Genomic DNA, 19,938 nt, shown 5'->3' with positions numbered 1-19,938 from the left:
CTATACTATCCCTGTATTATCTTATTTGGAGAAAATTCAGTGAAATACATTCAACCATTAAAAGTGATCATGCAAACATATTTATTAATAGAAAAAGATCTTTACCCTATAGTCTAATTTTCTTTTAATATGCAAGTTATTGTAAGAGTTATATGAGACTATGTATACTATCACCTCTGTTTGGGGAAATACATATAAACATATTAATAGAAATGTTTTATACAGACTTAGTGGAATGTGGAAAGGAATATAAAAATAATAAACCAGAATGTTAACAGTAATTATCTCCGGATAGTGGTAACTTAAGTGATCTTAGTGTTTTTTCTATTTACTTTCTGATTTTTACCCAATGAATATGCATGCCTTCTATAACGAATAATAACAATACAGGGGGTTAACCTTGTAAGTAGGTTGGGAATCATCAGGTACCTAAATTACTGTGGGCAGCCATGGTGCTTTGGCCATGAACTACCACTCAAATGTCTAAGAACACTCAAGCCAAAACAGATCAACTATAATCCTATTGTATAAATTCTACTTTTATTCCCTAAGTGCTACGAGGGCTCTATTTGGCTAATATGATAGGGGCTAAAATCTGGAAGATACTGTAATTTGCCATCTATATCCTATAGCCCCAGAATCAAGAAAGAAGAGACCTTCAAAACATCCCGTCTCTGGACGTTTCTTTCTTGATCCATCACTTTTGTTCTGGCTTCACTGTCCACCCATTCAGCTGGACCCTGGATTAGTCTTTGGAGAAATGGATTCACTACACACAGGCTTCCTTTTACTTTCTCTAATGGCACATGACCTCTCCAAGAAAGGGCCAAGGGAAAAAACTACGAGAGAATATAAATTGACCCTTTTCTTATCAATTTTTAAACAATTCTCAATTGCCTGCTGAGCTAGGGACATCACCCTCAGTCCTCCATTCAAAGTTCTCCATTATATAGTCTCATTTTACCTCTCCACTGAGTTCCCAACTAAACTCCAATGAACACTAACGGTTCTGAGAAGTTACACGTGGGTTTCTAGAAGGCTGAAGTAGGAGGTAAGCAGTCAGGACCCCAGGCTTCAACCAGAGCAGCCCCACTTTTACCTAACAATGGAAAATCGTTTGAGAAGTTATGATGCACAAAGAAGACAGAACCTTATTCAGCCATTAAAAACTACATTTCAGAAGAATATTCACTGATAAAGAAAATGTTCATGGGGCGCCTGGGTGGCTCAGTCGTTAACTGTCTGCCTCTGGCTCAGGTCATGATCCCAGGGTCCTGGGATTGAGCCCCGCATCAGGCTCCCTGCTCGGCGGGAAGCCTTCTTCTCTCTCCCACTCCCCCGCTTGTGTTCCTGCTCTCGCTATCTCTCTCTCTGTCAAATGAATAAATAAAATCTTTAAAAAAAAAAGAAAAGAAAAGAAAAGAAAATGTTCATGATGTTAAATGCTATATGCAGTATTGTCCAAATTCTTATATATTCTAAGTATGTAACAGACCTAGGAATAAACGTTTCGAGAGGAAACACATCCCAGTGTAAATCATGCTTATGTAAGAATGACAGATCTGTGGGTGCCTTTTAAATTTTCTCCCTTCTATTAATAATCATTTTTAAACATGTTTATGTAATCTGTGCTTTTAACATTTTTTTAAATAGCTCTTTTAAAAAAAAGGATTCCCTTTCTTTAAAAAGATTGTTCCTGAAAGCCTTTGCTCTGCATTTCTCCCTTTCTAAAGCACAGAAAGTGACTGATCAAACCTTACTTACTCACCTTTGCCAGAGACTTCCCAGACTAACATCTGGTGGTTGCATGCAGAGAGAGAAACAGGATAGGCTGCCTGCCCCAGAGGTTTCAAATACAATGAAATCAAAATCGGGGGGGCGGGGAGAGCAAACAAGCAATATCCCTTCAGGCAAGATGCATATGCCACTGTCTCCCCGTTGATCTTTACCAATAATTCTCGAGTTACCTGCCTTAAAAAGTCCTTCACAGTTAATATCAGCAAACTGCCAACAACTTGTAAAAGGCAAAAACCAAGAAAATCTAAGCAAAGAGAAAGAACATGCGTTTTGTCAATACTAACAGCTGGCAAGGAGTGCTTAGCTTTTTCCAAACATCAGAGATCTCCTTGTAGACAAGACATTTCTACTAAATCTTTTTTTTTAAATTTTTTTATTGCTATGTTAATCCCCATACATTACATCATTAGTTTTTGATGTAGTGTTCCACGATTCATTGTTTGTGCATAACACCCAGTGCTCCATGCAGAACGTACCCTCCTCAATACCCAACACCGGGCTAACCCATCCTCCCACCCCCCTCTACTAAATCTTTAATGCTCACCAGGTGCTTTGCTTTGGCTCGTTCTTCTTCACTTGATATCCTCTCTCGAAGAATAGCTCTGGTTAACTGCTCATTAGCAAAAGCCCTCTCTCGGTCCAGTTCTTTGCCTTGCTTTAGTCTAAAAAGACAAGAAAGGACTAACTTAGAAAGAATTATTTTATTGATTATGATTTAATGAAAAACATGAATAAGAAGAGAAATGGCCAAAATCACCTTGACCTATAATTTATTAAAAGCAGGTATGTTTTCTAGTAAGTCCCCATGCAACCTCTACCCAAGCATTTAAAATAGCAGAATTCAAATCCCTGAAAAGTTATTGTTAGGACTGCTAAACTAGTTTTGCAAAGTTCTTCTTATGTAAAATTGAAATGTGCCCACCTAAAAATTCCATCCCTGGTGCCTCTGCTTGTCCTCTGGCGATACAAGCAATAAGTCTAACTAACAAGCCATCTACAAGACAAATATTTGAAAGTAACCATCATCTTCCCCTCAACACTGACTCATTCAACTCTTTGTTGAATACACACCAGCTGTTGGGTGAGGCACTCATGATACAGTGCTGAACAAGAAGGACGGGTCCCTGTCCTCATGGATCTTATATTACAGCAAGGAACTAAAAACATAATTAAGATGTCTTCCCTCCAGATGAATTACTCCCATTTTCCAACAATCCTCATATGCAAAAATGGCCAGACCTTTGAACAGCAGGGATCCTCACTTCTGGAATGACTCCAATTTGTCCCTTAGCCCCAGACCAAATGTAACACTGTGGACATAGTCTAGCAAAACAAGACAGCGGAACTTCACCTCCAAGATCTGTACACAATACTAATTCTTTTAATGAAGCATCTGACAGCACTGGGTTTATCAGTAACCTCATCACACAATTACGTCATATTAAGTTACAATCCACTAAAACCCCTCACTGTGCATGAAAAAGATAAATTACTTTGGCACCGATTTTCACCATAATGCCTGGCACATAAAGGCATTCAGTAATCACTGAATGAGAGTACATTTTAGTCTAATCTTATGGACAAAGATTTTCTGATTGCCTTTTCATCTCTTGAGAGAATAACCCCTCTATACCATCATATCCCCAAAGGTACAAGCAATGCTTTAAAAAGAAAAGGTAAAATTGCTATGTTGGTATAAGTGAAATTCTGAGTGAAATCTACTTTGTAAGTGGGAATGATGAGCACCAAACTGAATTCAATACTAGTCTATCAAATTTTAGTTTTAAAAAGGTTCTTGAACTAAAGAAAATAAAAACTTGTTACTATTTTTAAATTGCCACATCATCCAGATACTCTGAAATTCTCAGAAATCAATTACAACCAAATTTCATTATAATCAATTATAATTAAAAATATAATCAGAGGAGTGCCTGGGTGGCTCAGTCCATTGAGCATCTCACTCTCACGTCATAATCTCATGGGTCCTAGGATCAAGTCCTGAGTTGGGATCCCTGGTCAGAGGGGGTCTGCTTCAAGATTCTCCCCCTCTGCCCCTCCCTGCATTCTCTCACTCTCAAAAAAATAAATCTTTATATATATAAAATCAGAAATTACCTTGTGAAATATATTCCTAAAAAACTGAACCTGTGTTTTTATGTCTTGAATAAAGATGAATAATAGAAAAATATTAAAACCTACACTTTGAAATTCTCTAATGCAAAAGTAACCTCTAGAAACTTTTCCTTAAGCAGTAAGTATAATTACACTTACACAAACCAAATTTCTCCGTATTATTTCACAGTAAGTTCAGCAGCATCAATGCTATCAATACAGTAACTCAGTGGACGTGCATAATCTTAAAAGAACACTGATAATTAGAAGTCTCGTCATTTCTGCAGAGCAGCAGTTCTAAAAGTATACATAAATCAGCAGCAGCATCCGTGGGAACCTGTTAGAAATGCAAACACTCGGACACCACCCAGTCTACTGAATTAGAAACTGTGGCGGTAGTGCCCCATAAACTGCCTTTTAATAAGCCCCCCAGGTGATGCGAATGCATACTAAATAAAATGAGAGCCACAGCCCTCAATTAGCAAAATATACTTCTCCCCACGTAAATCCTGGAGATCTATAAAAGGAGAGTAACAACAAAAATGAAGTGGTCCACATAAGGATAGTGTGCTGGTAACTGTTGCGGTTACTATATCAGATTGCAAAACGGTGCAGTTAAAGCATTTTACTAGCATATCACCTGCAAGTAAAAGGTATTACCTAGGTTACAAGTCAGGTAGAAACTAAAATAAAATAATAAAAATTACTATCATGCATAGATCACCTACTATATGCCAAGCACTGTGCTGGGGACTTTACATACAGATAGACAACTATTATAAAAATCACATTATTAGTTCATCAACATAAAATGAATGCTATACAACTCGATTTTCTCATATCTACCACATGTGGTATATCATCTTTTAAAGTATTGTTTATCTAATAATAACTACCTATTTTTTCTTAGTTTACTTGCATATGATATCAATTTTAATTACAAATGGAGTTAAAAGGGGCTCAACTTTAGAAGTTTTGGCAAGTTAATGAAAAAGAAGCAAAAACTTGAGCACAAAAGCCTTCAGTGTTATAATAAAAATAAAAATTATCAGTTTATAATAGCTGGTACAGATGCACAAACTTTGGAGTTGGGAGTCCTGGGTCCAAATCAAGGTTCTAGCACATACCAGCTGAGTCAATACTTGAGTTAATCTCCCTGGGTCTTGTTATTCTGAGTAAAATGAACCAGTATAATACCTACCTCACAGGGTTCTATATACACAAAGCACTTAGCATAAAGCACTCAACACTGTTAGGTGAAGTAGTAGTAATAACAACAGTACCCACTATGGGGTCAGGAATACAGAAAAAGCGGCAGTTTTCTGAAAAGAAGAAGAAAATCTCCAAGTTCACTAAATACACCATGACTATATATGCTTTGTCTTCTCCATCTTTTTTTCCAAGTTCTCACCAATAAGAAGCTCTACTTTATTTTTATTATCTTCATGGACTTCCAAAATCAAAAACTGACAATGACCTGCAGACCTATCCCTTCATATGCTCCTTCATTTCTTTCCCACTTGCCTAAATATATATATACACACACACACACATATATATCCTTACATATATATGTGCGTGTGTGTGTATATATATGTGGTAGGTAATAAATTCTTATTACCTATCAGCAACCTAGCTGTGCAATCTAACAAACCTGTTTTCTCAGCTTTAAAATATGATGGTTGAACCATGTAATTTTAAAGTCCCTTGCAGGTAAAAGTTTTACAAACAACATACATTAAATACATTATTCTCCATCCCATAAAAACTCTTGAGAAAGTTGGTGGCAGAAGATAAATGAAACAAATCTATCTCCAAATTTTATCATTTTCACTCAGTGGGCATTTACATTTCCAGTCTCATCCTTGGACTTTCCCACTACTTGATAAAAACTATGAACTAGGTAAGAACAAAGGGGATCCACAAATTCATTCAAGATATAATTACGGGGTGCCAGACATTATTCTGATTACTGAAAACAAAATGGTGAGCACAAGAGACACAGTCCCTATCCTCATGAAGCTTAAACTCTGATGCACTTTTTTTTTTTTAAGTAAGTGAGGTTGCTCTGAAACTAGATGGATGGGAGCCAGTATCTGAATTGAAATCTAAAGGATATTAACTGAGCAACCTAGGGAAGGAGAACGTGTTTTAGGGCAGACATCAGTCGGGTCCAGAGGTACCGAGAAAGGCTTTTCTTTAGAGCTCTGTGTGTGCCTGTTTCAGACACCAAAGGCTGAGACACCTAGAGTCACTGAGGGAACATTGTTAACACACATATACACACACAAACACACACACACAATTATCAGTAAAAATTAGGGCAAGGCTTGGAAGGGTTCCTGAAGCTTAAAACTGCCTTTGCTATTTTAGGAAAAAAAATTTTAGAAGTTGTGCTTCCTTTCATATTATTCTGGAGGGCAGAGTTTCAGATAGATGGTAGCACTAAATGAAGTTTCCTTTGTACTTCAGAAGTAAAAACAACAGATGAAAAATTTCTGAACTGTTGTATTCGTAATTTCCCCAAATCTCTCCTCCACAAAATTCATTTACAGCAATTCATTTCTTCTAATTAAGTTTCCTCTTTCACTGATCCATTTAGATCACTTTCCAAATGCTTTGCAAAGAAAAACTGCTCCCAATTCGCAGAATTCTCAGAAGCTTCCAATTCTTTTCAGAGCTTTCTCTCCAGGGCCCATGCTTTGGTTATTCCATCGAGCTATTCTACTCAATGGCCATCTATGAAAGGTAGATGGCTGTAAGATCATCTCATTTTTCTCTTACTTTGAGCCAAATGAGATGACCCAGCTTTCTGGGCCTGAGTGCTACTGGCCCAATGGTGGAGCCACATATCAGAGCTGGGTTGTTTTGTAAACACTCCGCAAGGTAAGCAAGTGAAGTGCTATTGACAATAGAAGGCAGCACTTTACTTCTTTGAAGGTTCCTGTTAGGTGAAAAGGAGGCATGAGATAAAACGGGTCTTTGATTATTAACTAGGGTTTCCAAAGCTTTAAGAATTATCTCGAAATAAAACTAAACAAACCAAGTATCTTGGAGAATACGTTCCCTTTTTTATTTTTTGGCATTCCCCACTTATTATTTCAGATCTCCTGGTCTAATATTATTCTACATTAAGCCCCTGATTTAAGTTTCATTTAAATCTCCTTCTTTTAAATACATATCTCTCCTCATTTAAATTCTCTAGAGTTTTAAGCAAAGAAGTAGGAGTTCAGTGTAAACTTTTCTTATTTGCATTAAGTAATTGGATAGCTTGCCTAAGCTTAATGAAACAAATACCAGGCAGCTCTGCCCTTATACCTCAAGCCCTAGCAACTTAGCTGTTTTTCTCAGTATATTCTCAATCAGGTGAGAGATTTAAGATACACCAGCAAAATGAATTTCTAAAAACCAGCCAAATCTCCTATAATGAATATTATTACATGTCCTTTTAAATGGAAAAAAAAAAAAAACCCTCATATACATTCAGCTTTCATAGATATCTAAAATCCAGTCCTACATGTTTCTGTTTCTGTATAAAAACCAGCCAGTATTATTTTATTCCAAAGAACCTAAAGATTTCAAGAAAGTGGGAAGGGCATTTTAAAGATAGCTTTAGCTATGCATTTTTTATGTAGTCAACCTCATTATCCTCCATGAAGGAGGCATTACTATCCCCCCTCTTTCACTGGAGAAAGACTGAGATGTGCAAAAGCACATGGGAGACATAAAATGACCTGATCTGATTTCCAAAGCTCTGCTTCTTAAACCTCCTAAAGAGTGAACCCCTCTAACAGGAATTAGATCCCATTACATCGCTCACCTTTGTGGTCATATAAGGACAGTCTGTAAATCTGATATTATTTGTAATTATTTTTTTAAAAGCTCATTTTTTATTTGTTTCCACTATATCAAGTCAGAGTTTGCCAAAGTCAAAATTATTACCAGCCCTTTCCCAAAAGTGGTTTGGCTTTCAGGTGCCCTGTTTCTCTGAACCTGGACACTGCTCAAGTAGCTATTCACAAACACTCAGATTTATCTTCATGTAGGTTGACATATAAGTAATTCTATACAATTCTAGCTTAGAAAATTACTTTATAATTTAATGTATAAAGCCATTATATTACTGAGGAAAGATGACAAGAACCTCAGATAATGGGTGAGAATGGGAAATGAAGATTGTTAGAGATAAAGTGACTTGATGAAATGATTTATTTACAACTGAATTGTGACCGTTTTACACAGACAATATCTGCAAGTTATTGCAATGCACTTAGAAAGACTGTTTCAAACACTGGAAGAGAAAAATGAGTGACTACAACCTCAAAGGTCAATTCTAATGCTAATGATGAATTTTATTTTAATACTTTGTCAGAACATGCTGAACCAGCATTCAAAATACTGTTTACTATTCATTTTTTAAACAGAAAAGCTGAGCTGGGTAATTCAACAAACTAATTATTAGACTATTAAAAATAATGATGGAAAAAGTATACAACTTTTTATTAGTAAGACTTTATAAAAATAAAAGTACACAGCAAGCTTAATACTTCTCTCCTCAAATTATTTCAAATACTGGAAGGAATGTTTGTGCACTGAAGTTCCAAAATACACACACAAAGATGAAGGTACATTAATATAGCCACATTATAATCATGTATAATAGCTATGTGTTATATGTAACATTTATATGTATCTATATGTAATATCTCTATGTACAAGAGATAAAGAGTCAGTATTTAATAATGCTGACCTTTGGGCCAGGCACAGGTCTAGGTGCTTGTCAGGTGTAACTCACAACAATCCTATGGAATCGACTATTATATTTTGTATTAGGAAATGGAGACAGAGAGAAGTTATGTAAAAGCAAAGCATATGTAAGTGAAATAGTGCCTGGCTCTGGAAGGCATTCAATAAATATTTTTGAAAGAATTAATACAGAGTATGAGCGTAGTTTAATATTACAGAACATAGGTATTCTTTATATAATGGTAATTTAGCAATAAATGGCACTGTCTTGGAAAATTGAAGGACTGCAATCTAGAAAACCATATAGTAAATCGGTATTATTTAACCAGCATTATGACCTGGCTCTGAATATAACTGAGAGGACATATATTTTTGTCATCTATCATCTACATAAATATCATTTAAAATGACATTTAGAATTTAACAATCAAGGTTTCCTTCCTTTGCACAAAAACATTTTCTAAAAAGTGATTTTAGCTTACATTAAAATTTAGTCATAGTCTGGACATTTTCCTGCATAGCTTCAAAATGATGCTGGAGGGAAAACTCAGCCCATAACTGGAAGCCCACAACTTTTATTGGGGATTACCCATAGCCATAATCCTAACCGGTTTTCATCCGCCCACCCCCCACCCCCAGATGATTGCCTCCCATCCCATATCACATATTATTTCATACCTAGAATCCCTATTTCAATTCTCACTTAGGGAAAAAGTTCTACCCGCCCTAGTTTTCTGATACCATTTTCTTACCAAATACATTCTCCTACTGCAGTGGAAAATACATTTATATTTGAAAAGAATTGATTTTTTTTTTTTTTAAGAATTCTGATTTTATTCTCAAGTTAATGTCACCATATCCATGGTTCATGCACCTCCCTGTCCCTTGGAAATTCACAATTAAATTCCCTAGGAGGAACTTACAGGACACCCTGAAGCACCTCTGCCTTCCCTCTCCTAGAAGGACCTAAAGCCACTTCTTTATCTAGCCTAAGCTGAGTATGTAGAAGCATCTTAAACCAAAATAATCAACTTTTTATTTTAAAGAATACATCAATAATCACAATATTCAAAATACAACTGGACAATGGTCAGAGTACGGAGGTAGAGACACCATTAAATTGTGGGTATCAGTAAGGCTTGAAAACCAACTGTTTCATAGAAGGAAGAGGAGGAAATGACCTTGCATGACCTGTTACAAGTCTAGAAAGTATCTATAGCTCTGTTACTTGTTTAGAAAGTTGTTACTTGTCTAGAAATCTACACCCTGCCCCCCCAACATTCCTTTTGAGGGTACTGCAGGTGTTTATGTACTAAGATGCTGGAGGAGGACAACCACAGAGTCGGCTGAGGGAAAGGGAATGAGGAGACAAATGTAGGCATCGCTAGATCAAATCCCTCTCATCAGCCCATATGGGACACAGCTTGAGCCGGGGACATGTGACAATGTGAGCTGCCTTCCTCCTGAAGACCTCCCTGGTTCAGTGACCTAAGATACAGGGGGAGGCTCTTGTAAAGAGGACTCAGCTATGAAAAACTGACAGCATCTCCCTATCCTTAAGAATACGAAACAGGCATCAAGTCTTTTACAGTGATTTGCATGTATGCTTCTTCTTCATAAAAGCACAGCTTACTAGAACACACTTTTTTGAAATTATGTCCTTGTCAAGTTGGTAAGTCTGGGGAAACTTTTGGCCAGAGAGAGAGACATTACCATTCTCCATTCTAAGACTTGCAGAGGAAAAAGAATCAATACTTGTTTTCTATTTCAAAGAACTTTCAAGCTTGAACCAAACTACAACCTCTCACCCTCCACCGGCATTATGCTTCTGGAATGTACAGATACACACACCACTAACTCAATCCATCTCTTTTATGGGAGATACTTCAATGTTAGAGCTTAGCGGATTCCTCCATCAAGCCCAGAGTAAATATTTTTAAGGAAAGAATGATTACACAAAGTCCTTTATTTTTCTATTTCAAATCAAGTAGTCTTTGAATTTTGAACTGGTTTTGATTCATATACCAAGCTGCTAATTTGATTGACACATAAAGGTTAATGAGTGTTGTTTTTGTAAGCTGTGCTTGTTATCACTATATAATCGTGTTTCTTTATTCTGGTTAGTCCTTATAATCCTGAATTGTACCTTTTCTCATATTTTGTTTGTTTGGTATAGTTTTGCCAACCCATTAATTTTTAACAACCTTCATTTATTAAGGTTAAAACAGATTACTTTAAGTGTCCGTCATATACTACATAGCTCCTGGGTGGGTGGGTGTGTCTGTGTGTTAACATAATCTGGCAGCCTTGATCTTTAAATGGACAATGTGGCCAGCCACAATTATTAAGAGTATAATAACTAATACACTTACCGTTATTTCTTCCATTTTATATTATGTTTACTATTAATTTTACTTTGTTATCTTTTTCCCCCTTCCTTATTTTCCCAGTTATATCAAGTTAATATATATTCTCTTCCCCTCTCAAAAAGATCTACAATGTATTTTTCTATGCCATTAGTGGTCATTCATTTCCCCTCACAGACACATATTCCCCCTGCTATTGTTTAAAAACACAATTCCTACTATTTTCTCAACCATTACCCTATGCAAATTCAGTAAGATGAAATCATTTGAATACACTGACTTTTCCCCACAACCCAACTCTTAGCTAAGAGTTCGGTGCTATCAAATTAACACAATTCTTGGGCTTTCTCTTCAAGGATTTCTCCCCAATTTCAAGAATCCATATGAATAGTACCTTTATTAGACGTTCCTGTCTACCATTCAGGCACACAGCAAAGACCGCTGCTCATGGGTGCTTCCTCTCCTCTCCACCTTTCCCTATATTGAGATCTGTTGTAATGAATTTGTAATTTGGTTAGAATTCTCTTTTTAAATATTTTCCTAAGATGGTCTATTACATCAAATATTTCTCGATGACTCTCAACTTCACACCCCTCTTCTATCCTCTGCTTTTGTGACGTGAGAGCTGGGAGTCTCGAAACCACACTTCTGCTCTGCAGTTGGGTCCCTCTTGGGCTCTGTCAATAAAGGGTGACAGAGGGAGACTGCAAGGCTGGAGAGAGAAAAAAAGGCACTCACCTGTTTGGTGTCTACACTTTTCAGCATCACTCAGGCCTCACTATTTAATCCAGTTTGCCCAAACTTGCAAAATCAACCTCACTGCACCCCACTCCGGAGACACCAGCCCTACCTACCAAGGATGTTCCTCAAAATTTGAGTCCCAGACACACTGGCCTCTCCTCCAAGCTCAGAGACAGACAGCAGGGACACCAGCCAGGAGGCACTGCCTCCTCTGAGGCTGAACAGCAGTCCACAAAACCCCTCCTGCAGGTTCAATGTTTTATCAACTGCCACTGCTTCCTGCCAGAGCTACCTCTGGGGCACCTGCAAGCTGCACTGTCCAATACAGTCAGTAAAAGCCAGAGAAATGTAGCTATTGCAAACTGAGATGTGCTGTCAGTATAAAGGGCACACTTGGTTTTTTAATACTTAGTATGAAAACAAGAAGGTGGTATATATCATTAATAAATTCAATGTTAAAATGATGATATTTTGCGGGCGCCTGGGTGGCTCAGCCGGTTAAGCGTCTGCCTTCAGCTCGGGTCATGATCCCAGGGTCCTGCGATGGAGCCCCGCATCGGGCTCCCTGCTCGGCGGGAAGCCTGCTTCTCCCTCTCCCACTCCCGCTGCTTCTGTTCCCTCTCTCGCTGTCTCTCTCTGTCAAATAAATAAATAAAATCTTTAAAAAAAAAATGGTATTTTGGATATACTGGGGGAAATAATATATCTTAGAATTATTTTCACCTATTTCTTTGTACTTTTTTTTACCTGATTACTAGACCAATTTTAATTAACAGAAATATAACGTGAGCCATCTATGTAAACAGCACTGCCTTAGGGCTCTTCTGTGTTGTGGGTTTTTTCCTGCCTTTTCAGCTCTTAAATTCTTCATTAACAATTCTTATGTTAAATTCTCTCTGTAAAAGCAACTGATGAGTTTTGTCTCCTCAATGGATTCCGGCTGCTAGCCAGAATAATATTTCCAGAATAATAAATTCTCAAAATCCTTGCATGCCCATAGATCCTTTTTTCACCTGACAGGTAAATGAGAGCTCAATACAGAATTCAGGAGTTTCAGACTTTTTTTCTCAGGAATGCCAAGAGTCATTCCACCTTCTAGCTTACAGGTTGGCGGAAGAAAAACCTAAACCAGACTGATCCCATTTCCTTTATAAATTAGTGGTTCCTTCTGTCAGGAAGCTTATAGGATTTTCTCTTTATCCCTAGAATTGAAAAATTTTAGCATCTATGAGTCGGTGTGCATCTGTTCTCATCAACCCTCCTAAACAGAGAGGCCCTTCAATGTGCAGACTCCAGCCTGTCTTCAGCTCAGGGAAATGTTTCATACCATTTAATTACCATTGCTCTTCTATCTCTTCCATTTATCTCCATCTAGTTTAGTCCCTTTCATCAATTATAACATGCATGGAGTTATCTTCCCCATCCTTCAATACCTATAAAATCAAGATGCACCTTAAAATCAATGTTATCTTACAATCAAGTGGCAATAGTTGCCAATGCCACAAACATCAAAAGCACCATTGAAATATTCTTTTTCTGAAATTTTCTGAAAAACAGTTCTTGCTGGAAGCACGTTCTCTGAGTGCTCCTCTCATTTGTCTTTCTGTCTGGCTGCAGTGTCCAGCAAGTGCCTTCTTTTCATCTGCCCACTCACCAGGGCATAGGCCCAGCTGCCAGGCTGTGTTCAGCAGACGTACCTGTTCCAAGGTGGGAGACTAGGCAGTCTCCGCCCTTGGGCCCAGTGGTAGATCACCAGCTGAGAAGCTTTCAGCCCCCTGTCAAGGGAACCAGGAGAAGGTCTCTCTGTTTCCATCTCTCTCCCAAACCAGCAGACAGGGACATGGAAACCAAAAAGTTCTCTGAGAAGCATTCTCAGACTGATGGGGGCCAATTCTGGTGATCCTTGCGCTCTGCCAAACCTAGCCTACTGGCTCACGCCCATCCGTCACATGCTCTTCTAACCAGCGGCAGCTGGGAATGAGACTGAAATTGAAATGGGAGGACAGTGGAGATGCTTTAGATGCTTTCAAGCCTCCAACTCCCTAAAAATCCTCTCCACTTTTAACATTTCTCTTGTATTTTTATTCTTTTTTAACGTTAAAGGGTTTGTTAAAGCATTTTAGGGCAGAGTTAACGGATTAAAAGTGCTGGGTGAAACAATCCAGGGCACTGTAAATTAATTCTTATGGAAATAATCTCCCTATATCGCCTTTTCGCTATAAGCTGCATTTTCCTAAAAAGAAACCTTGGGGTATAACACAGCTCCCCTGTACTATAAACACAATTAAGTCTTCATACATATAATGTGTATATTTTATATATGTATATATATATACACATATATATATAATATGCAATATATGCATGGTGAAAACTATTAACATCTACACAATCAAATAAGAGCAACTTCACATAAGGACAGAACAGCATGGCCCAGTTTTGCAGCTAATACTGATCAAGCATAATTGAAGGACAAGTCTTAGGGAATCAAGGAATAGATAGAATGCCTATATCGCAGAGCACTGCATTAATTAAATATTGCACAGTACTAAGTTCAAGATTAAATTCCATGGCAAGCACCTATTCTGTAATCCTGGTGAAATGCGCAGCCAATTGCCAGAAAGGTCAGCCTGAGAGAACAGTGACATCCTCTTTGGAAAGCTGAAGAGCCTAATGAAGTTGTATGTGAAGCAGAAAGACAACCCCCCCACCCTCCACCAAAGGAGTATATGCTGCAAGACCAATTCTGTTCTCAAAAAAACGAATGGAAATCCACCACAACAAAAGGATAAACAGCCTCTTAAGAATCAAATTTTATATCACTGAGCACAGCCACAATTGTTATTATTAGCTGGTTAAACACAGGCCTTAGAAAAGAATATTCATCAGTCTCACATGTGAACAAAGATGCCCCTATATTTTTCACCTCAACTGCTCTGTAACCTCAAAAGAAATATCAAGAGCTGAAGGGGCCGTGTCCCTTAGCCCAAGCTCATCTTTCTGTTACAAGTCACCTGGGTCTGCACACCGAGTACAACAGACAACATCAGCACCCACCATGCTGGCTCCACAGTGCATTCTCCCTAGGTAACAGCAACCAATTTGCACGCCTCTCTGACACTATTCACCAGCTACAAACTCATTCTTGGGCAGATGTTTTATTTCTAGCATTCCCTATAAAATCATGCTAAAGAAAAACGCATTGATCTGAAAGCCACACTAAACAGTATACTGGATTTCATCTAATTTTCACCCTTAAACAGAACATGAGAGAGCAGAAAGATGTATCACAAGAGCCAAAAATGTAAAATTCTGTATGACTTTACCTACTCTCATTCTAGGGTTCATGTTCATTCCCTCGCTTGACATTTTCCATCTCTGACTCAAAAGTAAAATCACAGACATACTTTAAGAAATAGGAATTATTAACCATTCAGAATTCACATCAAAGATAACAATGAAAGAAACAAATGGAGCTGCCTGAAATGAAAATGCATTAAAAAGTTTTTGTTTTTTTATTTTTTTATTTTTTGCAAATTCAATCTGTGGACCCTAGTGTAGGAACAAGGAATCAACCTGCAGGAGATGGAGCAGGACATCCAGGCCTTGCTGGTAAGGAGTCTACCAGAACACAATTCCAATTCAGTCTAACAAAAGGTATTCAGACCCACGTGGTCCTTTCACTCTCTAGTCCATTTCATTTGTTATTTTGAATACTGAAGATTTTCACATACAACTTACGCCATTTAAATGAAAAAAATATGCATAATATTCAATAATATTATAATAGCTACCATTTAGAGAGTACCTCCTTGTGCCAGGTATTTTAACAGATGTTTTACATACATTATTTCATTTAATCCTCACAAAAATTCCACAGAGTAGTAGTTATTCACCTTTCAGAGCTAAAGAAACCGAAGCAGAGAGAAATTAAATGCATTGCTCAAAATCACATAAGAAAGGACGTGGTAAGATTTCTATTCTAGATTTCTGACTCTAAAAACCATGTGCTCGTCACTATACTACATGATCTTGGTTGTGGGAACCAAAATGCTTAAAGCCCCCCAAAGTAAAACGTCCGGTGTTCCGATTCAATTACATTAACATACACTTCTAGTCTTTCTTCCCTCCCCTGACAAAGCCCTCCATCTTCTGTCATTTGGCCATAATGCAACTGCAAAAGCAACCACGGGTAGTGATATTATATGGCAACAAGTGGCTAACAGATGATCCAGAATGTGCTTCCACTTTCTCCCCCCACCCACAGATGCCCGAGATTGAGAAATCCTGCTATATATAGCACTATTCCGGAAGGTATAATCTGTATATAAAATGACATTAAGTGAGGAAGCATAAACTAAAGATTACAGCCACGTTGATTAGGACTACAAAATACTATGTATACATTGATTATGACTACAAAATACTATGTATAACAGAACACAGAAATTCAGAGGCCTCTGTTAGGTCTTTCTCTCTTCAGAGCTACCAAGACTGCAAAGGTAATACGTTAACATTTCAGTTACCATAAGTAGCTACGCGGTCTCTCAAATTTAGTAGTTATAGCGGTGGTGATCCTCCCAAACCCCTTCACTGATCTGCAACATAATTCTAAGTGAGAAAAGGAACTGCATCGTTGCAGTGAGAACGAGTGTACTCAGGCTTTTGAGCCGGACCATTTACTCCCGGGCAGCCTATCCAGAAGAAAAACACTGTGGGTGGTAATCAAAGCAAGGGGAAGGAATTGCAAGATTAACTACAGTTAAAAACATCCTGGGCACACTGCCTACGTGTTATACACAAATGTTTAATAACGTAAAAACTTCAAAGTGATTAGGTAAACCACATCTACTTATACAAATAAAACTATTTCCACAATGTTAACAACCATTTCTAAATTTTGGCTTATATTATTGGCCTGAGGAACTAAGGCTTTTTAATTATGCAATATTAGTCACTGACATAGTGCTCCAATCCCACGCAGCACGAACCATGTTAGCTAAACTAACAAAATGAATAATTTAACTCTCAGCCAGCAGGAATTCACTATGCCACCTTCATTATTTACTTCACAATACCCATTTCTATCCTTTTTGAAATAACAGCTGTAGGTGTTCAAGATGAGCCCATGGGCTACAAGGTTTCTGATCCACATATCACAGGAAAATTAATCCATCCCCTGTCTAAAAATATTTAAGTAATCAAGAATGTTTTAGAATCAACCTACACTCTCTTACTGAGCTCCCTCATTAAATTCTAACCCATTAAATGTCAATAACCCTAACGTGTAATATAATCAATGTAATCGAACTTCAGATAAAGCTTATAAAATGTGGTGTTGCCACTGCACAAAAAAACAATGTATCTCATCAATTGTGTATTTTCACACCTTTTACTACTTGGCTTTTCCTTATTGCACCAGAAAAAGGATTTTTCTTTTCTTTTTTTTAAGAAGGAAGAATTTTAAACCCAAAAATGCCTCTATCATTTTCCTTCATGGGAAGAATTTTATGGCTTCTCACTGTAACTAACAGGGTTGTGAAAACCAGCAAGAAACCAGATGCGTTCACAGCAATCCAGAACAAATTTGGTCACAGAAACCAAGGCTTGAACTCGATCACTCTCTTACACTCTGCCGAATATCAAAAGCGTCCCAGTTACTCCACAGTTCACAGGAGGCGTATCTAGCTTCGATTCTGCAATGACGATAGCATTCATGGAGATTTGAAAAATGGTCCCTGAATTAGATACTTCAGTTTTATAAGCAGCTAGAATTGTACTAACTCATATTCAAGTCCTAGTTAGAATAATTTTAAAGATAAATAAATACTGTCAAGGAAGAAAAATTTCAGGGAGAACTATAAATTTCATTAAGATATATAGCAGATGTTACGTGGAAGATGAATATTCATTCCATCTGGATCCCACTGCCATCCATTTTATCTTTACAGTGATTTCCAAATATCCCAACTCAAAATGCTTACATTGTACAAAAATTCAACTGCAACACGTTTGTGGTGCAAACAGTTTGTCACTTTTTTGCTTAGTTCAACATGACTAAGTTTGTTAATATATTTTGACAGACTTGCATAACATCCTAAAATGTTTTGAACAATGCAGTTTAGGCCGCAATGCAATATTAATGAGTGAATAATGTTCTTGAATATAAGATTTAATATTTAATGATTCAGAGTGCTGCCTGGATTTGATGCAGAAGAAAAATGTGATTTAGAATCACTGCATTTATCAGGGGACCTGAGAAAAAGACTACAGACTCCAGGCAAACCTTTAACCTAAACTTTGAGCTGGGGTCTCAGGTGTGAAACGGATGCTTCACCAACTGAATTCCTAGCGCTTATCAGTATTCACAACATCACACCGTTTATCAAGTGTCATTCATCAGAATTTTTAAATTACTAGGAGCTCACGTCTGTGCCAAGAGGTGGAGAAAGGAGGGTTATCGTAAAGGTAACATTGGGGTGTCCGCATTCAAATACATTTAAGAATCAAATCTGCCAATTGCATCAACATGTCAATTTGATTATTCCTCTTTTTAAAAATGTATGAAACTATAAAGTATTAACTTTAGATCAAATAACCTATCTCCTTATCTTCTATAAAGGTTAAGTGCCTTAATCTAAAGGTTCACACAGTGAAGTTGGTTCAGTGTCAATCTAATGCACACATTATTGGACTTATTTGCAAACAATCCTACGTCTTAAAACTAATATATGAAGAGCAACAAGAACGAGATTTATCTAAATCAGTGAAGTAATGCCCAAAACCACAGAACTGTGAAGAAAGGACTGTAAACTACTAACTGGAATGTTAATACTACTGTGCTTTTAAAATAAAACACTATTCAAAGGATGAAAATAAGGCCCAGTTTCCAGTATTTATCTGCATTCACAGTTCCTAACAGCCATGTCAATAATCACTAAAACATCAGAATTAGAACATCTGACTTTAAAACTCTACTCTGCCATACTGAATTTATCAATATAACCTCTCTGAGCTGGTGGTTTTTCTCGTAAGAAGTTGGAAATAGTAACACCTTATGTCAAATGATTGTTGTAGAATCAAATTAAATAAACACTGTTAAGCACTAGGTCATACTCAAAGCATTACACCAATGTGAGTAAACACAGAAAAATCTATGTAACATTTACTGAGCAACTACAATGAACCAGGAAGGGTCTGCACAAAACCCTTCACTTGGATTATCACTGTGGTTGTTAGACTAAAAAGAGCAGACAATGGCAATTTCTATGCTGCTTCATTTAGCTTCTAGAAAAAAAGGGAGAAAATAAACAAAAAATAACAGGAGAATGGAGGGGAAAAGAGACAAAAAGCACAAAATGGCAGATAATTCTAAATATATTAGCCATCATACATATAATTTGGACTGAACTTGCTAGTTAAGTCACAGATCAATAGACTGGATTATAAAAATCCACCTACATACTGTTTATAGGAGATACAGCAAAATCATTAAAATACAGAAAGACTGAAAATAAAAAGATGGAAAAAATGTAATTAGCGAACACTTACCAAAAGAAAGCTGGTGCAGCTATACTAATACTGACAAAATAGACTTCAAGAGTGTCATTAGGGATAAAGATCACTACATGATGATAACAAAAGATTCAATTAAATAGGAATAGATATAATGTTCAACCCATATGCATTTAGTAACATAGCCTCAAACTATGTAAAGCAAAAACTGTCAGAAATACAGACAAAACTGACAAATCCACTATCACAGATTTAACACAGCTCTTAAAAAAACTAGTGGATGACACAGTATAAAAGAAAAAAACATAGTAAGATTATAGATTTGAACACAATTTTTATCTAATGTACATGTATAGAACCCTACACCTAACAGTTAAGAGAATGCATATTCATTTCAAGCGTACAATGAACAGTTACATATATTGACCCTAAAAAAGCAGCAGAATGAACACAAATATATGGGCAAAATATTTTCTAACATCTGTATTTCCATTAATGTCATTTTTTGATAGTTTACAAAGTATCTTTTCAACTTGGAGAAAAGAAAAATTATCAAGTGATAATGCTCTACTATTCAACTTGATATAACATGTTTTAATCATTAAAGTATTTATTGAACATTTATTATGTGCTTCGAATAGTGTACCAAAAAAAAAAAAAA

At 37.0% G+C, this 19,938-nt stretch overlaps 1 protein-coding gene and 1 pseudogene across 5 annotated transcripts in view; one reads left to right on the top strand and one right to left on the bottom strand.

The window, feature by feature from the left end:
* CHCHD3 (coiled-coil-helix-coiled-coil-helix domain containing 3) overlaps nucleotides 1-19,938 on the bottom strand; it is a 261,763-nt gene that overhangs the window by 159,288 nt on the left and 82,537 nt on the right. For all 5 annotated transcript variants that reach the window (XM_081800074.1, XM_081800075.1, XM_081800073.1 and 2 more), the window contains exon 4: nucleotides 2,342-2,459. In XM_081800074.1, the coding sequence (XP_081656200.1) occupies nucleotides 2,342-2,459 (118 nt within the window). The remainder of the gene's footprint in view (nucleotides 1-2,341; nucleotides 2,460-19,938) is intronic.
* The window catches only part of LOC102750622 (large ribosomal subunit protein eL18 pseudogene), a 5,833-nt pseudogene continuing 1,242 nt past the window's right edge, over nucleotides 15,348-19,938 (top strand).

Source organism: Leptonychotes weddellii, chromosome 12 (genome assembly GCF_054177405.1).
Source record: "Leptonychotes weddellii isolate Sample4059 chromosome 12, ASM5417740v2, whole genome shotgun sequence".
NCBI lineage: Eukaryota > Metazoa > Chordata > Mammalia > Carnivora > Phocidae > Leptonychotes > Leptonychotes weddellii.
Note: the sequence above shows the minus strand (reverse complement) of the source record. Positions and strands in the feature narration are given on the sequence as shown.